At 45.7% G+C, this 20719-nt stretch overlaps 1 protein-coding gene across 11 annotated transcripts in view; it reads left to right on the top strand.

Moving 5' to 3' along the window:
- Positions 1 to 20719, top strand: part of DMD (dystrophin) — a 4177531-nt gene that overhangs the window by 3914950 nt on the left and 241862 nt on the right. Inside the window, exon 1 of one of the 11 annotated variants that reach the window (XM_075336508.1) lies at positions 7941 to 8073. The exons of the other annotated variants lie outside the window; for them this stretch is intronic. Coding sequence (XP_075192623.1) covers positions 8054 to 8073 — 20 coding nt within the window. The 5' untranslated portion in view covers positions 7941 to 8053. Of the gene's footprint in view, positions 1 to 7940; positions 8074 to 20719 lie in introns of those variants that run through there. 11 annotated transcript variants of the gene reach the window in all.

Raw genomic sequence — 20719 nt, 5'->3', positions numbered from 1 at the left:
ATTAGGCTCAAAGCATCAATAGACATCCACTTGGAAAACGGCAAAAAATGTGAAAAAAAACAAAGCATGAGCGTAAATGAATCTTGTATGGTCAGGCAAATGATAAAAAGACCTCACTGAGTCATGCAGGAGGTTAGACCAGGAGATCAGAGCTGTATCATTACATCTCACACAGTGAGGTGCCTTCTCTAAACTATGGTGGCGTCATGCACTTTTCTTTGAGTGTTGATGACTACTTATGATTGGTCAGCATCAACCAGGAGGAGTACATGCCCCTGATAAAATACACTTGGACTTAAAAAATCATTAGGTTCCAAATACTTTGGTAATATCTCTGCAACAGAGAAGTGAAACACAAATTAAAATATTTTAACCAGCTCCCAGGCCACTAGTATCCTGTGTCCAACTCAATATGAAAAATTTGTTGGAGTTCCCTTTAAGCAATTGATAGTTTTCTGATAATAGTTTCCCTTTAAAACGAGTCTGTCACCATTGTGATTTTCATCAAAACTACAGCAAGTGGCCCAGTAAGTGCCACATGGCAGGAATCAGGATCTCTGAATATCAGATGGAGTAGCACAATGCTGCTGACAGCAGGACTCTAGTGATTTTTTTAACTCACCTTCCAGTGTCTTCATCTTTTATTACTGACGCTCCAGTCGGTGTCCAGCACTTTATGACCTGCCGGTAGCTCCAGTGTTTGGTGGAGTGTGGCGGAAGTGACAAATTAATCTATGAAAGCCTCGTTCTCGATTGTTCATTGGATGAACTGATCTTTTGTGCAGTCCATCAAGAGGATTTGCACTGTTGAGACCAATGTCAGCTGTGCACTGATCAACTTATTACAGATTATTCACTATGTGTCGCTAAGCGCGGTCTTTCTGTGCCAGGCTATTAAGCAACTGCTGGTTTAGTAAATGTTTAGCGATCAGCTGACGTTTAGTACCGCCAGTTGGTCTGTGTAAATAACATAGTAGACTTAGGTTACCCAAGCGCTAATGGGTTTGGCCGACAGTTCAATGTGTATGGGGGCACCGGCCAACTGATGGTTGAGAAAACTGTTGATCACATGTCTGATTTTCAATTAATGATTGTATTGTTGTGCGGTAGACGTGTCGAGGGGTGACTTTCTCATTGAGAATATAGGCGCGCTTTGCTGAACGATTGCTAAAGTCGGCTGAGATGGCTGTCAGCCAAACAATCAGCGGAAGCATCCAACAGCCATCCAATGTGTATGACCGGATACAGTCCATATTTTATTGGTGTACGATATCATCTGTAGATGCACAAATCCACTGAAATTAGAATGCACCCCAAAAATGTGCAACAAATATATTTTTTCTTAGCACTATGTTTATAAAGATTAATGAAAAGAAGGCAGTACAATGACGCACCCACAAATGCACCCATAGATTGTGACTGGGCGCCTTATACCAGGGCATTAGACTTTGGTTGAATGACAGCAAGCTTCATACAAATTGTATGACCAAAAATGTATGTGATTTTGTCTGCAACACATTTCATTTTATTCAAGGTGTGATTTTGGTGTAAAAATCTTGGTGATCATTTTCATATTTTTTGCCAAAGGGGTGTGTCTTACAGTATTCTAAGGGGGTGTGCCTTTAGGCTACTCTGCCATACCTACCCTGTAAACAGGAAAAAAGCTTGAAAATGTCACAAAGTTATTGCACATGAGGCTACTTAAAAATGTTGCAACTTTTGGCATTTTTACGCCATTTTTACCGAGTTTCAATAAAGTAGGTGGAGCTAGTAGAGGACGGGCAAACCCTGTAACTGGAGTAAGATTTGAGGCGAGGTGCACACGGAAGCACCGCACACATTCTTCAGGTACCCCTTACTCCAACCCACCCCCTCATCAAGACTGGTGTGAAAATCAGAGCCATAGACCAAAAATGCATAAATAGCAGATTTACCACAATGATAAAAATCTGTCCTTGTGCGAGAATAAATGGATATCTGAATGTGGCTACAGGGATGTCCGATGAGTTAGGATTTACCCAAAGTGGTTCTGGTCATAAACATTGGCATCAAAGAGGCTTTCCACGAACAAAGTTAATTTTAGAGCGCGTTTTAATCAACAGATCTTGGAATAATAATAATTTCCACAATTGGATGTGTAAATGTTCCTGTGCTGAGATAATCTTATAAATATGCCCTTGCCATGTACTGTGTAATGTCTGTGTCTGACCGTACAGGGACATGGTCTGAACATACCACATCTCTTGGTCTGGGGAGGAAGCAAAAAAGTGTACAGACATTACAGCATGGGATCACAGCTGATTCTTTTTGTGAGGTAAAACCTTTTCCTGTCTGTTTTTAAAAAAAATCTTTTACCTCAATAAGAATTATTTGCAATTCCATGCTGTAATGTTTGTATACATTTTTACTTCCTCCCCAGCCCAGTAGATGTAGTCTGATCAGACAATGTCCCTGTACGGTCAGACACGACCATTATACTTTCTTTGTGGTAAACATTTTTAAAAAACAGGCAGGAAAATGTTTTACCTCACAAAAAGAATCAGCTATGATCCCATGCTATAATATCTTTATATTCTTTTGCTTCCTCCCATGCCCAGGAGATGTGGTATAATCAGACCGTGTCCCTGTAAGGTCAGACACAGACATTACACAGTACATAGCAGGGACACATTTACAAGATTATCTCAGCACAGGAATTTTTTTTTAAAAACACGTCCAATTGTCGAAACTATTTTTTTCCCAAGATCTATTGAGTAAAATGAACTTGTTTGTGGGATAACGCCTTCAACCCCTTCATGACGTACCCATACTTCATGGTTGAGAAAAATAGTATTTTTTTTATATTCCCAGCCCAATGTTATACAATTCAGTGAATTACCTGAGGGTAAAAATTGCTCACTACACCCCTAGATGAATTCCTCGAGAGGTGTAGTTTGCAGAATAGGTTTACTTGTGGGTGAATTTCTGATTTTTTGGAATGTCAGGGGCTCTTCAAATGTGATATGGCGTCCCCAATCTGTTCCAGCCAAAATAGCGCGCTTCTACTTTCCAAGCCCTACCGTGCTCCCAAACTGTACTTTTCCACCACATATGGGGTTTCCCTGTACTCAGGAGATATTGCAAAACAAAATGTATGGTCCACTTTCTCCTATTACCATTCTGAAAATGAAAAAATTGGGATTAAAGTAGCATTTTTGTGGTACAAATGTATTTTTTAAATTTCACGGTTCAATGTTGCAAAATTTTGTAAAGCACCTGGGGGTTCAAAGTGCTCACCAGACATCTAAATTCCTTGAGGGGCGTAGTTTACAAAATGGGGACACATGTGGAGGGTTTCCATTGTTTATGCACATCAGGGGCTCTGCAAATGTGACATGTAATGATTAGCTGGTTTCAAAATACTTGGATTCGCGATACTCGGAACGAGTACTGTCTAATACTCGCAATGCAAGTCAATGGGGAATACTCGCACTGTAACGAGTAACCTGAATGCTGCACTATTCGTGCGAGTGGAAAATAGTGCAGAATGCATACGCGAGTATTAGACAGTATTCGTTACAAGTATCGCGAATCCAAGTATTTCAAAACTCGCTCATAATTAGCGACATGGCATCCACTATCTATTCCAGCCTATTTTGCTCTACAACATTCAAATAGCACTCCTTCCCTGCCAAGCCCTGCGGTGCACCCAAACAGTAGATTTTCACCACATATAGGGTGAAAAAGCAACATTTTTGTGGTAAAAAAAGTGATTTTTTTTTTTATTTTGACTTCTCAGCATTATAAAACTCTATGAAGCACCTGGAGCTTCAAAGTGCTCACCACACATATAGATAAATTCCTGGAGGAGTCTAGTTTCCAAAATGGGATCACTTGTGGGGGGTTTCCATTGTTTACGAACATCAGGGACTCTGCAAACGCGACATGGCATTCGCTAAGATTCCAACCAATTTTGCGTTCAAAAATTAAAATGGCGCCCTTCCCTTCCAAACCCTGCCGTGCGCCCAAACAGTAGTTTTCCGCTACATATGAGATATCGGCGTATTCAGGAGAAATAGCAGAATAAATTCTATTTCAATATCTGTAAGCCAAAACCAGGAGTGGAACAATCAGAGGAAATGTATAATACAAACACCACATATGCATTTTGTACCCACTCCTGGTTTTGGCTTACAAATACTGAGGTAAAAAACTCTCCAAATACTGAATCTGTAAATGTGGCCTTATTCTTATACCGCTTTCACGCCAGGTACAAGAGGACTGCCAGTGAAGGACGCAACATAAAGGGAAAACCAGGGAAGCAATACAAGAGAAGGACCTGGCGCTAGGGAGATGGGAGTGGGGTCACCTCCTAACGCTCACCTTAGGCTGATCCCTGCACTCCCTAAGTTCCCTAGTTAGGTCCTTCTTCTCGTGCGCCATCACGTGCCTAAACCCTCACTGGCCCTGAACTCACCCTAAATAGATGCTAGTCTTGCCACTGCAATAAGACAACACGAGGAAGATAAGACCAACAGGTGGGAAAAGACACAACAAATAGCACATTCACGGCTTCTCCAGCATGAACTTCTCAGGTGCAACAGGAGCAACACCTCAGCTTCTCTTGAGACTGGCACCTTCAAATTTGACAGTATAGAATGAACTATAGCCAGCATAGGGAGGTGTAAGAAGTGGATATTTTTAGCAGAAGGGAGTGGCTGCAGCTGAGATTACAACTGCCTGTTAGATCACAGCAGGATAGAAAAGAATCTTAACCCCTTCAGCACTTGATGGAATTAAATAAGCTCCAACTAGAAGTAAACAATGAGTGGGCACTAAAAAGGATCTGCGATTAACTATATGCTATGACCCTCTGATCCCCCCACGATCACATTAGGTCATGACACACTCGTGACAACCACACAATCATACAGATTAAATTAATGTGTTCAACCTGTTCTGAGCGTGAGCACTGGCATTGTAATGAGTAGATAGCTTTCCTCTACTGATTGGAATATGTGGAATTTTACAAGGGTTAAATGAATCAGGATGTCAGATCTCATATTGTAGGTGCACAAAGAATGGAAATGAAGCAGATAAATAGGGCCTGGTTCAAAGTGACTATGCGCAGTGTCAGACTGGGGTGACAAGGGTTCCAGAGGATCCACAAACCATGGCTATGGGGTCCACGAAACATGGCTCTAATGCAGACCTGGGCAAGGGGAGGCCCGCGGGTCAAATTCGGCTCCGCCTACTGTCTGTGACCGGCCCGCCCGTCTTATCACAGAGTTGGAGGCATGGCCTGATGTACGATTTTATGCCTCAGCCCCGCTCTCACTGCTGGGAGCCATGCAGTGCAGTGATAAGCAGCTGCCACACCCCCACTCTGCTGGTCACGCCCCTTCTTGCTTGCTGCCAGTCATGCCCCTTCTGGGTGCGGGCCACAGTCACTGGATGCCTACTATGGTATCTATGCTGCTAGCCACGCTCCTTTTGCTGACGTCCACGCCCCCTCAATGCTGGACACACACTCGTCGGATGCCTTCCTTGTCCCCTCCTGCTGCTCTCTCGATGCTGGCCACGCCCCCTTTGCCTGCCCCTTCTACCCATGATTTTCACTTGTGACTGGCTCATCTCCACAGTGGCCACTTCAAAAACGTCTGCTCTGCAACTGAGGTAAGTGCACCAGTAGCAGCAGGGAGAGTGCAGTGTGCCTGCAGGAGGGGAGAGCAGGGGAGCAGCACTTGTGTCTTCTCAGGTCCCCTGTGCCTGCAATAGAGGAAAAGGGGACTCAGAGAAGGCAGCCAGAGGAGCCCTCAGGGTCTGCTGCTGCAGTGCTGCCTGCTTGTGCCCTCAGCATCCCCAGGGCTAGTATATGTATGCCCCACAAGCCACAAGGGCCAGTATGTATGCCCCACTGGCCACCACTGTCAGTATGTATACTCCACTGGCCACCGCTTTCAGTATGTATGCCCCACAAGCCACAAGGGCCAGTATGTATGCCCCACTGGCCACCACTGTCAGTATGTATGCTCCACTGGCCACCACTGTCAGTATGTATGCTCCACTGGCCACCACTGTCAGTATGTATGCTCCACTGGCCACCACTGTCAGTATGTATGCTCCACTGGCCACCACTGTCAGTATGTATGCTCCACAGGCCACCACTGTCAGTATGTATGCTCCACTGGCCACCACTGTCAGTATGTATGCCCCACTGGCCACCACTGTCAGTATGTATGCTCCACAGGCCACCACTGTCAGTATGTATGCTCCACTGGCCACCACTTTCAGTATGTATGCTCCACAGGCCACCACTGTTAGTATGTATGCTCCACTGGCCACCACTGTCAGTATGTATGCCCCACTGGCCACCACTTTCAGTATGTATGCTCCACTGGCCACCACTGTCAGTATGTATGCTCCACTGGCCACCACTGTCAGTATGTATGCTCCACTGGCCACCACTTTCAGTATGTATGCTCCACTGGCCACCACTGTCAGTATGTATGCTCCACTGGCCACCACTGTCAGTATGTATGCTCCACTGGCCACCACTGTCAGTATGTATGCTCCACTGGCCACCACTGTCAGTATGTATGCTCCACTGGCCACCACTGTCAGTATGTATGCTCCACTGACCACCAGGGCCAGTATACATGCTCCACAAGCCATGAGGGCCAGTATGCATGCTCCAAAGGCCACCAGGGCCAGTATGTATGCTCCATAGGCCACTACGGCCACTATGTATGCCCCACTGGCCACCACTGCCAGTACATATGCCCCACTGTCAGTATGTATGCCCCACTAGCCACCACTGTCAGTATGTATGCTCCACAGGCCGCCAGGGTCAATATGTATGCTCCACAGGCCACCAGGGCCAGTATGTATGCTCCACAGGCCATCAGGGCCAGTATGTATGCTCCACAGGCCTCAGTAATGTGTATGCCCCCTACTAACCTCAGTAATGTATATGCCCCCCCTGACCCCAGTAATGTGTATGCCCCCAGTAATGTGTATGCCCCCCGCTGACCCCAGTAATGTGTATGCTCCCAGTAATGTGTATGCCCCCACTGACCCCAGTAATGTGTATGCTCCCAGTAATGTGTATGCCCCCCACTGACCCCAGTAATGTGTATGCTCCCAGTAATGTGTATGCCCCCACTGACCCCAGTAATGTGTATGCTCCCAGTAATGTGTATGCCCCCACTGACCCCAGTAATGTGTATGCTCCCAGTAATGTGTATGCCCCCAGTAATGTGTATGCCCCCCACTGTCCTCCATATTTTCATTGAATCTTTGTATTGTATAACTGTTTGTTTATGAAGGGATAGTATATATATACCGTACTATATACAGTATTGGGTAGAACTGAGGTAATTCTATTAGTCCGGCCCTCTAAAACCATCCCAGTCTCACATGCAGCCCCATGGGAAAATGAATTGCCCACCCGTGCTCTAGAGGACACCCCTCATTCCCAATGTTCCCCTAGATTCCAGTACACTGTGTGTGGCCGTCCACCTACTGCCCATACACACGGCCCCTCCTGCGGACCACTGTTGGGGTTCACCTGCCCCCCTATAGGCCTGTCCCAGTTTGGCTCCAGGCACATAAATGGTCTCAGGAAGCAGGAGAAGACACTTTTTAGTGAGTTAATGGTGTTTTTAAAGGGTTAAATGACTTTGGGCACCTTGCATACAATTCAGCCCGGCATCGGGCGGCATACAGGGCATTCTTTAGTGATATGGATCGGTGTCAATGGGAAATTGCTCTGGGCTACTGATTTCCCTCTCTGGCACACACATGTGCTCGGCCCCGGCGGTCCTGAGCTGGCACCGGCACGGCAGGCAGAGCCCTCCATTCCCCGGTGTGTGAAGGGTTACTGGTAGCCCCGCCCCGTCTAGCCTGCGGGCGGCCTCCCCGTACTCCTCCTCCGTACTCCTCCCGTACTCCTCCTCCTCCTCCGCTCTCCTCAGCCGGCGGAGGGCTGCGATCACTGCAGTGCGAGCTCCCGTGTGCCGGTCCGTGAGAGCCGGAACTTCTCCTCCTGCAGCCGGAGCCCACTTGTGCAGCCATGAGGGAGCTGCTGAAGGGGTAAGTGCGGCTCACACAGCGGCAGAGCCGGGAAAGTTTGTGCGGGCGGCGGAGGCTTGCAGTGTCCTCGGGTGGGCTCCATAGTGACGGCTGCAGGGTCCTGACTACAGCTGTGTGCACATCACCTGCGGCTGTGCCAGGGGACACGCTCGGCTCCGCTGCCTCTCCGGCTCGGCTCTGCTACATCTTGCCATTTTCGTGTCATGTCCTTGTGCCTGTAGATCCCAGGGCTGCAGTGTTGCCCCTTTGTTGTGCCTGCCCCCCCGTCACAGCCCCAGTCACACTTCCAGAGAGGTGAACTTTCTGCCTGCTTTCTTGTGGGGGCACAATGGCGTTAGTGCCCCCGCTGTCCACCTCCTGTGTGGTGTATTGGTCAGGCTGGGCTGGAGGCAGGCGAGCGCCACAAGTTTCCTCTGGAAGTTGGTGTGTGGGGTCAGGGGGAGCATTCGCGGTCATCGTCCCCTTGTAGCCAGCCATTATGTTGGGGATACTTTTACATCCCAGCCTGTGGAGAGAACCTGACCAGGAAAGCCTCTGCCTGAGGACCCTACCTGCCTTGTGGGCTGGAGCGACCCCACAGATCGTCCGTGCGGTGCCGGTGTGTGCGGGCGATAGACGATACTGGGGACCATTGTGTAGACTTTACATGTTATCTGAATATCGGAGCAGATATTACAGCCACGTGCTATGTACTCCACAGAGGTGACATGGAAACGTCACCGCTCCGAGCTCTGCGTCTGTAATATGTGCAACAATTTCCCTAATGAACATATTCTTCAGTATACAGATGTAGCAGAGCTGACTACCGGGAGGTGTGCCATCTTCAGAATCTGCAAATACGAGAATGTGTGCTTTATATCGAGAGCGAAATACCTGCAGTGCTTTGTATGATGTCCGGAGAATTTCTGGTGGAGCCGTTGCACCTGGCGCTGTAGTCGCCGCCGTTGCACCTGGCGCTGTAGTCGCCGCCGTTGCACCTGGCGCTGTAGTCGCCGCCGTTGCACCTGGCGCTGTAGTCGCCGCCGTTGCACCTGGCGCTGTAGTCGCCGCCGTTGCACCTGGCGCTGTAGTCGCCGCCGTTGCACCTGGCGCTGTAGCCGCCGCACCTGGCGCAGTAGCCGCCGTTGCACCTGGCGCTGTAGCCGCCGTTGCACCTGGCGCAGTAGCCGCCGTTGCACCTGGCGCAGTAGCCGCCGTTGCACCTGGCGCAGTAGCCGCCGTTGCACCTGGCGCAGTAGCCGCCGTTGCACCTGGCGCAGTAGCTGCCGCACCTGGCGCAGTAGCCGCCGCTGTTGCACCTGGCGCAGTAGCCGCCGCACCTGAGACTGGTTTGTGGGGTTTCGGGTCTGAGGATGTGCATTGGTCCTGGTCTTCAGTGTCTTTGCCCAGTCAGGGGCTACTGGCAAACCCAACAGGGATGTGCACCAGTTTGGGGCTCTGTCTTAAAGACACAGTCAGATATAATCGTTAATTATCTTCCTTGAGAAAGAAAACAGTTGTGTTAAGTCTGTTTTCCTCTAGCTCCCCGCTGACCTTTGTACTGCGCTCAGGCTCATGTTACACCATACTTCCCCATCTCAATATTTACCTAAGCCCCTTTTATTGGTTTCCTACATTCACAGAGCATCCTGCATTAAAACTAAAGTTGTACTAAGATGAGGCTGATCCCGGATTACATGCAGTGATTACATGTGTGTATATTCCGGATATGTATACACCGGCGGGCACAAATCCTGTAAAGTCAGGGTGCCTGTGTGCAGCCCCCCGGCGCCCCGTACCTGGCTCCCCCTGTACTTGCTCTCCATTTGTCACTATGGTGACTGGGCTGTCATAAAATATGGTAATTTTTTTTCTTCCTTCCTAGAGCAATTTCCACAATATCTTTTTACAACCCTGCAAATAGAGGAGCTGTAGATACAGATGGGTGCCAGGTTGTTTGATTATTCAGGCGGTGAAAAACCCACGAGATTGAGGTTTTAAAACTAGGTCAGCTTTGTGGGACAGTAAAGTCTTTGGATTTTCCTTCTGGTTCGGGGAATGTCTTGTGCGTGTAGTGGAGTTTAGTGTTCCTGGAGCTCCAGGCTCAGCTTTGTTCTAGGCTACAGTGATGGGGCTGAGATAGTGGAGCGCCCTGTGGACCCTCGGGGGGTTCATTTCCCAATATTGTCAGCTGTTGTTATATTAGTAAATATTTATCTTTTCAGATAACGTATCATGATGAATGCAGAAACCATAGGGCTACAGGGAGGGACCCGCACCTGTATTGAAATGATGGGGCGCACAGTTTCTTCTTTTTTGGAAATCTCAGCTTCTGTATTCACAATTCTTTCCAAATTTGTTTTTCAAATCTAAACACCACATAAACCATTTCCTTATTATCTAGGTTGTATGTGGTTTAATAGTTACTAAGCAAAAAAAAAACAAAACCCAAAAACGTGTTTTCTACATGTTGGAGGAAGATCATTGTATTTTCCAATTACTTCTTATGGTAGTCACCGGAGCTGTAGATTTCCCCTTCTTTCCTTACCCCTTCTAATTACTCCTTATGGTAGTTACAGGAGCTGTAGATTTCCCCTTCTTTCATTACCCCTTCTAATTACTCCTTATGGTAGTCACTGGAGCTGTAGATTTCCCCTTCTTTCATTACCCCTTCTAATTACTCCTTATGGTAGTCACTGGAGCTGTAGATTTCCCCTTCTTTCATTACCCCTTCTAATTACTACTTATGGTAGTCACTGGAGCTGTAGATTTCCCCTTCTTTCATTACCCCTTCTAATTACTCCTTATGGTAGTCACTGGAGCTGTAGATTTCCCCTTCTTTCATTACCCCTTCTAATTACTACTTATGGTAGTCACTGGAGCTGTAGATTTCCCCTTCTTTCATTACCCCTTCTAATTACTCCTTATGGTAGTCACTGGAGCTGTAGATTTCCCCTTCTTTCATTACCCCTTCTAATTACTCCTTATGGTAGTCACTGGAGCTGTAGATTTCCCCTTCTTTCATTACCCCTTCTAATTACTACTTATGGTAGTCACTGGAGCTGTAGATTTCCCCTTCTTTCATTACCCCTTCTAATTACTCCTTATGGTAGTCACTGGAGCTGTAGATTTCCCCTTCTTTCATTACCCCTTCTAATTACTCCTTATGGTAGTCACTGGAGCTGTAGATTTCCCCTTCTTTCATTACCCCTTCTAATTACTCCTTATGGTAGTCACTGGAGCTGTAGATTTCCCCTTCTTTCATTACCCCTTCTAATTACTCCTTATGGTAGTCACTGGAGCTGTAGATTTCCCCTTCTTTCATTACCCCTTCTAATTACTCCTTATGGTAGTCACTGGAGCTGTAGATTTCCCCTTCTTTCATTACCCCTTCTAATTACTCCTTATGGTAGTCACTGGAGCTGTAGATTTCCCCTTCTTTCATTACCCCTTCTAATTACTACTTATGGTAGTCACTGGAGCTGTAGATTTCCCCTTCTTTCATTACCCCTTCTAATTACTCCTTATGGTAGTCACTGGAGCTGTAGATTTCCCCTTCTTTCATTACCCCTTCTAATTACTACTTATGGTAGTCACTGGAGCTGTAGATTTCCCCTTCTTTCATTACCCCTTCTAATTACTCCTTATGGTAGTCACTGGAGCTGTAGATTTCCCCTTCTTTCATTACCCCTTCTAATTACTCCTTATGGTAGTCACTGGAGCTGTAGATTTCCCCTTCTTTCATTACCCCTTCTAATTACTCCTTATGGTAGTCACTGGAGCTGTAGATTTCCCCTTCTTTCATTACCCCTTCTAATTACTACTTATGGTAGTCACTGGAGCTGTAGATTTCCCCCTCCAATTACTCCTTATGATGGTCACCGGAGCTGTACATTTCCCTTCTTTCATTGCCCCTTCCAATTACTCCTTATGTTAGTCACCGGAGCTATAGATTTCCCCTTCTTTCATTGCCCTCTCCAATTACTCCTTATTGTGGTCACCGGAGCTGTAGATTTCTCCTTCTTTCATTCTCCCTTCAATTACTTCTTGTAGTGGTCACTGGAGCTATAGATTTCCCCTTCTTTCATTGCCCATTCCAATTATTCCTTATGGTAGTCACTGGAGCTATAGATTTCCCCCTCTTCGATTGCCCCCTCTAATTACTCCTTATTGTGGTCACCGGAGCTATAGATTTCCCCTTCTTTCATTGCCCCTTCCAATTATTCCTTATGGTAGTCACTGGAGCTATAGATTTCCCCTTCTTTCATTGCCTCTTCCAATTATTCCTTATGGTAGTCACTGGAGCTATAGATTTCCCCCTCTTCCATTGCCTCTTCCAATTATTCCTTATGGTAGTCACTGGAGCTATAGATTTCCCCTTCTTTCATTGCCTCTTCCAATTATTCCTTATGGTAGTCACTGGAGCTATAGATTTCCCCCTCTTCCATTGCCCCCTCTAATTACTCCTTATTGTGGTCACCGGAGCTGTACATTTCCCCTTTTGTATGTTTTATTTTGGTCTGTTTTGTCCTCTCAAAGTCCTGTCCTTTGACCATCTTTCTTAAATGTCATTGTATTGCTAAAGGTTAATCACAGAGATTTGCTACGATCCCCGCTGATCTGTCCTGAATAGTGGATAATCCTGATTAACTTCATTATTTAGGCGTAAAATGGATCAAAATCCTTATTTTGTGGTAGCTATGCCGATTGTGACCTGTAGGCTGGATTATCCACATTTTCTTGGATGCTATGTAGCTAAGGAGCATGTCCATGGTATTAACTCATTGTGTGATATGGTAACGGTCACTTTTCTCATTTCTGATACTTCTATTAGGGCAGAGGACTGGCCGCACAAGTGACCTCCACAATGCTCTACTTTGGGTGTGTATAAGGAATGTGTAGTCCTCCTGATAAATACATCAGGTTGGTGACTTGCGTTCTTTCAGGAGCAGATGTCTCTTGGTGTCCTAGGGGGTGAACTATATATCTCATTTTTATGTTTTTTTGTGCACATTACTATGATTAGTTGCCATTTTTAATAGCAGGTTATAATAAAAATAATAATAATAATTTTATTCATTTATATAGCGCTATTAATTCCATAGCGCTTTACATACATTGGCAATACTGTCCCCATTGGGGCTCACAATCTAGAGTCCCTGTCTGTATGTCTTTGGATATATAGTTTTATCAGCATTAGACGCCATGGGTAAAGTGCACTGTCCTGAGCGATCGCTGTGTGCATTTATACACAGCAGTAATAGTTGCCACCTGAATTTATATAGGATATATGGCTATACACCACAGAATTACCTATATCTAGGAATATGTCCTCAAAATCTAACATTCAAGTCCTGATAACACCTAACTTACCCACATGGATAATAAGAGCTATGGAGAGTTATCACATACTGGAAAGCGGATTCTCCGCAGCGATATTCTTTCCCTCTGGGAGAAACCCCCGCCCCCCCCAAACTAAATAAAGCAGTTCAGTAAGAGGCTGCGTAAAGTGCTGTAATCAGCAGCAGAAAATCTGGGGCAAAAGCGGCTGTAGATTTTTGCACATTTAACTCTTCATAAGGGTGAAAATTCCCAGTAACTTCCTAAGAACAAATGGCCAATGTGCTGTGAAATGTGTCTGCAGCCTGTGCAAGACCTTTTTCTGAAATCCCATTCACAATGCTGCTATTGTAATGGGCAGTGGCGTTTCCACTTGACGATCTGCTGTGTATCTACTGCAAATGTACCGTACTTGGAAGTTATTCGCTCGTAGTACATAAAACAAAATGCAGCCGTTTTGTACATTGAACCTGTCCGCAGCAAAATATGCAATAGCAGTCTACTTTAAACAATGGACCTGGCACAAATTCCAGATAAAATAGGAAATTCTTTATTTAAGATATTTTAAAATCCATGCAGAAACCGCAGGTAAAAATCCTGGGACATCGGTGACCTTAACACGTTTCGGACTTGGGATTAAAAACAAAGTCCTTAATCATAAGACTCTTTTTGTTCCCAAGTCCGAAACGCGTTAAGGTCACCTATATCCCAGGAGATTTTAAGCTGGCAAGGACTGGCCAGCGGACCACGTGCACCCCTTGGACTTTTTGGGGTATTGGATGACAGGTGAGCTGAATACCCCTTTCTTTTCCATTACTTTAAACAATATTGTTTTTGATCTGTCACTTTTTTTTGCTTTTTGGGGAGAATTGTAAAGTGTCTTTTTACTGGAGAAAAGCCACAATTCCGCACAATTGGGCTTTTTGGTTGTTTTTATATTTTTTTTGTTAGGATCAAAACTATGCGTGCAGCATCTTTAAGTGCACTGTAATGCAGAGCCAGTTGTCTTTCAGTGGGGGGCGCCATTACTGCCGCTGATCACTGTACACTGATTGCTGATTGAAGCCGCACCAGCGCCACCCCTCTGACTGTTCGGGTAGCGGGCAGATTCAGAATGCTATTAACCTGCAGAGTTCAGAGGTACTCCATATCTGCAGGTTGATAGCGGTTTCATTTCAGGACAGGTTCCTTTTTAAAGGGAATTTGTCAGCATTGTTTGCTAATTATTCTGAGACCAGCATAATGAAGGGGCAGAAAGCCTGATTCCAAGGATGTTTCACTTGTTCAGCAGTTTGCTATAGTCTCAATACAATCAGCGTTTTGTCAGCAGGAGATTATCATTGGAGGACTAGGTGGTGAAATCAGTTTCCCAGCTTGTACCACTGATTGCCAGTTTGTTGACGATGCACAGTGTACACAGAAAGTTGCCAATCAGTGGTGTGGATGGGGGTTATACACGGCTCAGCATGCTGATTACTGTTACATCTACAGCAGGAAATACAGGGAATCGCTCAAAACTACACCAAGGAGTCCACTAAGTGACACATCACTGGAATCAGGACCTCTGCCTCTAGATTACATAGCAAATATCTGGTTACAGACTCCCCTTTAAAAAGGGCTAAAACGTATAGAGTATAAGATACAAATACAAAAGCCACTAAATAGTAGAAAACTAGAGAAACTGCAATAGTGAATCTGGGCGGAAGATTTGGCTTAAACTGTTAACCCTAGAACGCATACCTGAGGCCTCGCAGGCCTGCTAGGTTACTTGTTTTCTATGGTTGCGCGTTGTAGGGTTAAACTCAGTGGATTTTAAACACACACCGCTGAAAAAAACAGCACTTGAGAACTAACCTGGCAGGTATCTGCACAAGATGCTTTTTCAGGCGGGTTCCCCTTGAAAAAGCACTGCAAAAAATGGAACATAATGTACAGCAATGTAAAAACGCCATTGCTGTGCAAATGTTCCCTCTTTTATCAGTTCCTTATCGCTTCATGGCTCGGTAACTGTGAGGTGGAGAAAGATGCGTGGTCATAAGTTCAGCAGTTCCGGACAGAAAGCCCCCTCCCTAGTTATGGTTTAAGTGATAGAAGAAAAGGCGCCTGCATCTTATGGATGCCGTGTCCGCATACCCTGTGGCTGGTTATGCACAGTTTTTTTTATTGGTCCTTTTTCTATTGTATGCATAAACATGATTGTAATGTATATGTAAAAAGCGTTTCCACACCTCGAGTGCCACAAAGTCACACTGTTCATAGGGGCTTGTATATTTTTCTTCTGATTTACAGCCTAGTACATTTTTCACACAAAAAAAGTCTTCCAAACACCACCAAAAAAATCCATCCATCACGTGAAACCCCCTGAAGCTGCTATCTTGTGAATAAAGGAAAAACGTCTCAGGTTTTCAGTGGAATCTGGCTTTAATCTCGCTTTGTATTTCCTCACTATATACTTCCATGACAACTTTCTTGACCGTGAAAGCCAAGGCTTTCTTAAGATGCAGAATCTGATACGTGTTTAATGTTTCATCTGAGACCAGCGCCTATGGCAAGTTAAATCTCCCAAGTTTAAAGGACTGTAAAATGTCCCCTTGATTTGGAGGAGCTGACAGTGCCCGCGCTGCCGGGAAACACTTCTTCATCTCGTTGTTTGTGGATCCCATCTCTCCCAATTTCACGCTGTGGTCTCGTAATGTGGTGGTTAGTGCATTAGATCTGCAGGAGGGTGCCGTTTATCGGGGCTTCAGAGGAAAATAGGGGTTGTAGATATTTGAATCCATTTAGACACACCACTTTAACACTAGAAGTCCCAGAAATTTCGAGCTCCCCCCTGAAGTCCCGAAAGAGGGTCAAATGACACTATACAATAAACTGAATAGTACTAACTAGAAACTAAATGGCTAAACTCAATGGAAAACAACAACCTCCTGTGGTGCGACAGTAATGGCCTTAGGCTGCTTTCATACCTCCGGTTTTAGCAGAGCCAATCGGCTCTAAAACCTATGCAACGGATGCGGCGACAAAACTGCATCCTTTGCATGAGTTTTTTTACATGCGGTCCGTCCGTTTTTTGCCGCTTGTGGCACGCTACTGAGCATGCGCAGTGTAAAAAACCACATGCGGCGTCCGTAGGCATGCATTGTAAATCGCGCCGCATCGGCCGGATGCGGCGCAATGCGTATTTTCTTTTTTTTGTCAGACAAAAAAAACGTGCCAGGCAACGTTTCATCCGGCCGCCGCGTCGGCTAAATCTGCCGCATGCGGCAGAAACCGGACGGAACACAAGCCCATGCGGCACAGTACGGCACTAATGTAAGTCTATGCAAAAAAACCGCAACCAGCGGCAAAAAAAAAAACTGTTGCGTTTTTTCTGCAAAGCGCCGGATTGTTCCGCGCAGGAAAATCCGGATGTGTGAAAGCAGCCTTAATTACAGAACAAAAGATGGTGATTATAGGAAGTTAGCTTTAGCTAAAATCCTTCAGGTCATTCGACCCGTCTCTGGGTTCCAAAGGTAGAAATGTTAAATGACCCCTCTCTGGGACTTCTAGTGTTAATGAAGGAGTAATCCTCCAGATCACACCTTTTATTCCCAATCACTATGGCTACCTTCTTATCGAGTCCCAATTAAGGTGCTGTGCAGCCGCCCGCCATGTGCTGAGGTGGCATTTTAGCCCACAGGTTTAATGCAACCGGCCCGAGTGCAGCCCACCTTTCATTCCCAAAGCTAACAATTAAATGGCCTTTGAAAATGGCAGAGCAGCTTAGGAAAGGAACTCTCACTGGAGTCTAACCTTTTCTTAAGCTGCAAGATTGTGTTTGGAATTAATGATAACTTTGTGAGCCGCGATGTGCAGGGGAAGCAGCAGCGGCAGTACTTTCCGACCACAAGTGAAATAGCTGCAGCCTCCTTGTGTTCTGCATATAAAGTACCCGAGCAAATCTGCCCTCTGTGTTATCAGCCACTCCACTCCTGAAAAACCAGTGCCAGACAGCAGCCGCATCCCTCTTGGAGGACGAGTAATTGTTTTCTGTGTGACATAAGTTTGTCAGGCTCGGTTCAGTCCACGCAGAATAATTTTCGACACTTTAAACTCTTCACTTGTCAATTAGCGCAGCGGGAGCTTTGCCAGGGGACATGCTCATGTTAGACATTGGATTTCCATCTGGCTATTAGGGGAGGGTTTGGTTGTGGTTTTTTCTTTTCTTCTAATTGATGAAAGGTTATTGTCATGGCTCTCACCAACATGAGATGTTATTTCCCACCGGATGGAGAAACTTACATAGTAGCCAAAGTCTTGTACATGAAAGACGCTGCCTGAAACGTATCTCCCATGGAATTCTGTGAGGAGGAAGACGGCCATATTGTATAAACTCTTGCTCCTTCACTAGGGACTCTATCAATTCTGGTGAGAATTTCGATGACTTTTTAGGTAGTTTCCTATTACTGTGCGTAGATCTTTTTATTGTTCGGCCACTAAATGAAATTACATCTGCATTTCTATATGATTGCACTCTATGGGATATTGGAGCAGATATACATCCGATTTCTTGAACTCATCCGACCCATGAAAACATTTTATCTGCCATGTAGATTTAATTGTCCCTTTGTCAAGTGAAGGGGGTGAGGTGCAAGAAGTAAGGTAGGGTTTGATAAAGTGGTAAACGGGGTGACAGTGTTCTCCGCTACTTACAAAGATTGAATTAGTAATCAGGGACACTATGTCTGTCAATTGGCCCTCACTGTCACCTGCCTAACAGTGGAGTTGAACCATAATGTTTAGGGTGCCCCCCGCTCCTAATCGGCTGTTTCCTACCTTACCCTTGTATAATATTTACCAAAAATTGACCCCCATCACCAAAGATAATTTGTGAAGATAATTGTGCCAAGAATTCTGTCAGAGGTCAAAGGCAAAAATTGAGTCGTCCTCAATTATCGGGGACTCAAACTCTACTTGCCTGAATCTACAAAATAGACAAATGCTCGAAGAGCAAAAACCCCAGATGTATATACAGTTATAGAATGTAAATTCCCAGCAGGGACTTATCTGCCAGTATCTTCAAAATGTCTCTGTCCCTAGATTTAATTGTTCTTGGTTGTATTTATACCCAAGACCCTTATGTTTCAAGGCACCATGGCTAATTGAGCCATCATACTTATATTTTTGGTGAAAGTTTCATGTAAAGACATGGAGACTTGGCTACAACGCAGGCCAGATGGCCCAAGAAAGCTGCTACAGAAGCTTAACCCTTGTGTGGTTCCGTAAGGTCAATGTGACCCTATGCGGATTGGTCCAACTAGTGATTTTGTTTCAGGTACCAGACAAGGGTTAATGCAAGCAAATGGAATCACTTTCCGAACCCCAGGGTACCGCAGCTGTGGCAAGCAAACTTCACTGGAGTGTTGGCAGAGATGAGCACGTTTTTGATGTGCATGTTAATGCATTTTTTTTCCCCATTTGTTAGAAGGAATGAATAGTGATCTAGCCATTCAATCACCGTGTACCCCCAGCCTAGATGGAATATTTAGGGTGGTGTATTGTTTTGCTTGTACAATCGGTTGGCAGAACATCACTTTGATTTTCCTCTAAACTCGCTACTTATATCACTTTTATGTTCTAGATGACTTGAAAGGGTTCCCCAATAAAGAGACCCTTATTGGTTATTGAAGAATGGCTGTAAGAAGTCTCCCCCACATGACATGCACAACCCATTGGTTTTGTGTTTGCATCTTTTCATTAACATTTTACAAATTTTAATACAAGAAATAAGGGAGGAATTAGGGAAAGAGAAAATAGAAATAGACAAAGGAAAAACCAACAGTTAAGGGGTACTTTGCACGCTGCAACATCGCTAGCCGATTGTAGCGATGCCGAGCGCGATAGTCCCTGCCCCCATCGCAGATGCAATATTTTGTGATAGCTGCCGTAGCGAACATTATCACTACGGCAGCTTCACACGCACTTACCTGCCCTGCGACATCGCTCTGGCCGGCGACCCGCCTCCTTCCTAAGGGGGCGGGTCGTGCGGCGTCACAGCGACGTCACAAGGCAGGCGGCCAATAGAAGTGGAGGGGCGGAGATGAGCGGGACGTAAACATCCCGCCCACCTCCCTCATTGCAGGCGGGACACAAGAAGTTCCTCGCTCCTGCGGCTTCATACACAGCGATGTGTGCTGCCGCAGGAACGAGGAACAACATCGTACCTGTCGCTGCAGCGAAATTATGGTAATGACCGACACTACACAGATCACCGATTTTCGACGCTTTTTCGATCGTTTATCGGTGCTTCTAAGCTTTACACATTGCGACGTCGTTACCGGCGCCGGATGTGCGTCACTTTCGATTTGACCCCGACGAGATCGCAGTAGCGATGTCGCAATGTGCAAAGTACCCCTAAGTGTCGCCTTTATGGCCAATGCTTCATAAGTATTAACATCAAACTTTTTGTCACCAACGGACTTGGAACAGCGAAAACAATAATATACATGAGAAATAATAATCATTACATGTCAGGAGGCTAAGTTATTTGCAGACTAGGCATAAATGTTTCTGCCCATAAAGACCTTCTCAATTTGTATCTCAGTCATTTCCTTTCAATGCAAAACTATACTAATGCGAATTATGTAATGATATCCGTTCAATAATAACTCATTGGTTTTAATAGAATTTGTGTACAATTTAGTTACCTCTTTAAGATGTAGTACTCGCTGTTGAGTTCCTCCACATACAGTGGAACCTCGCTTAACGAGTAACCCAGTTAGTGAGTATTTTGCCTAACGAGCAAAGCTTGCTGTAAATTTGTAACTGTTTACGAGAAAGCTTTGCGGTACGAGCAAAATCCTCACCGCGCACACTTCCGGTTCCGTACATCCACCGTGCTCTAACCCGCACTTGCAGTCCACACAAACGCACACAAGCACTCACAAAACACACACAAACACACACGCACGCACACACATACAGTATTATGCTCACCTTACCTTCCGTTCCATCGCCGGCCTCATGACTCTTGTAGTTCGCCGGCACATCGCGACAAGGGAGGAATCCTCGGGGCGAACTACAAGAACCATGAGGCTGGCAATTGAATGGAAGATAGGGTGAGCATAATATGTGTATCTTCCGTTCCATCGCTGGCCTCCTGGGTCCTGTAGTTCGCCGGTATAGGATGTGTATCGGCATTCGGCAAGCATTTTGATGAGGCAGGAACTTCCCCTGTCAGCTGCTACTCAAAGGCAGCGCGCTGGCCAATCAGAGGCAAGCGGCTCCTGCCTTTGACGTCGCGCTCTGGCAGCGGAATTTCCTCCCTCATCGTGATGGGAACCCGATA

The sequence above is a fragment of the Anomaloglossus baeobatrachus genome, chromosome 2 (assembly GCF_048569485.1).
Source record: "Anomaloglossus baeobatrachus isolate aAnoBae1 chromosome 2, aAnoBae1.hap1, whole genome shotgun sequence".
NCBI lineage: Eukaryota > Metazoa > Chordata > Amphibia > Anura > Aromobatidae > Anomaloglossus > Anomaloglossus baeobatrachus.
This window is presented reverse-complemented; position numbering and strand designations above follow the sequence as displayed.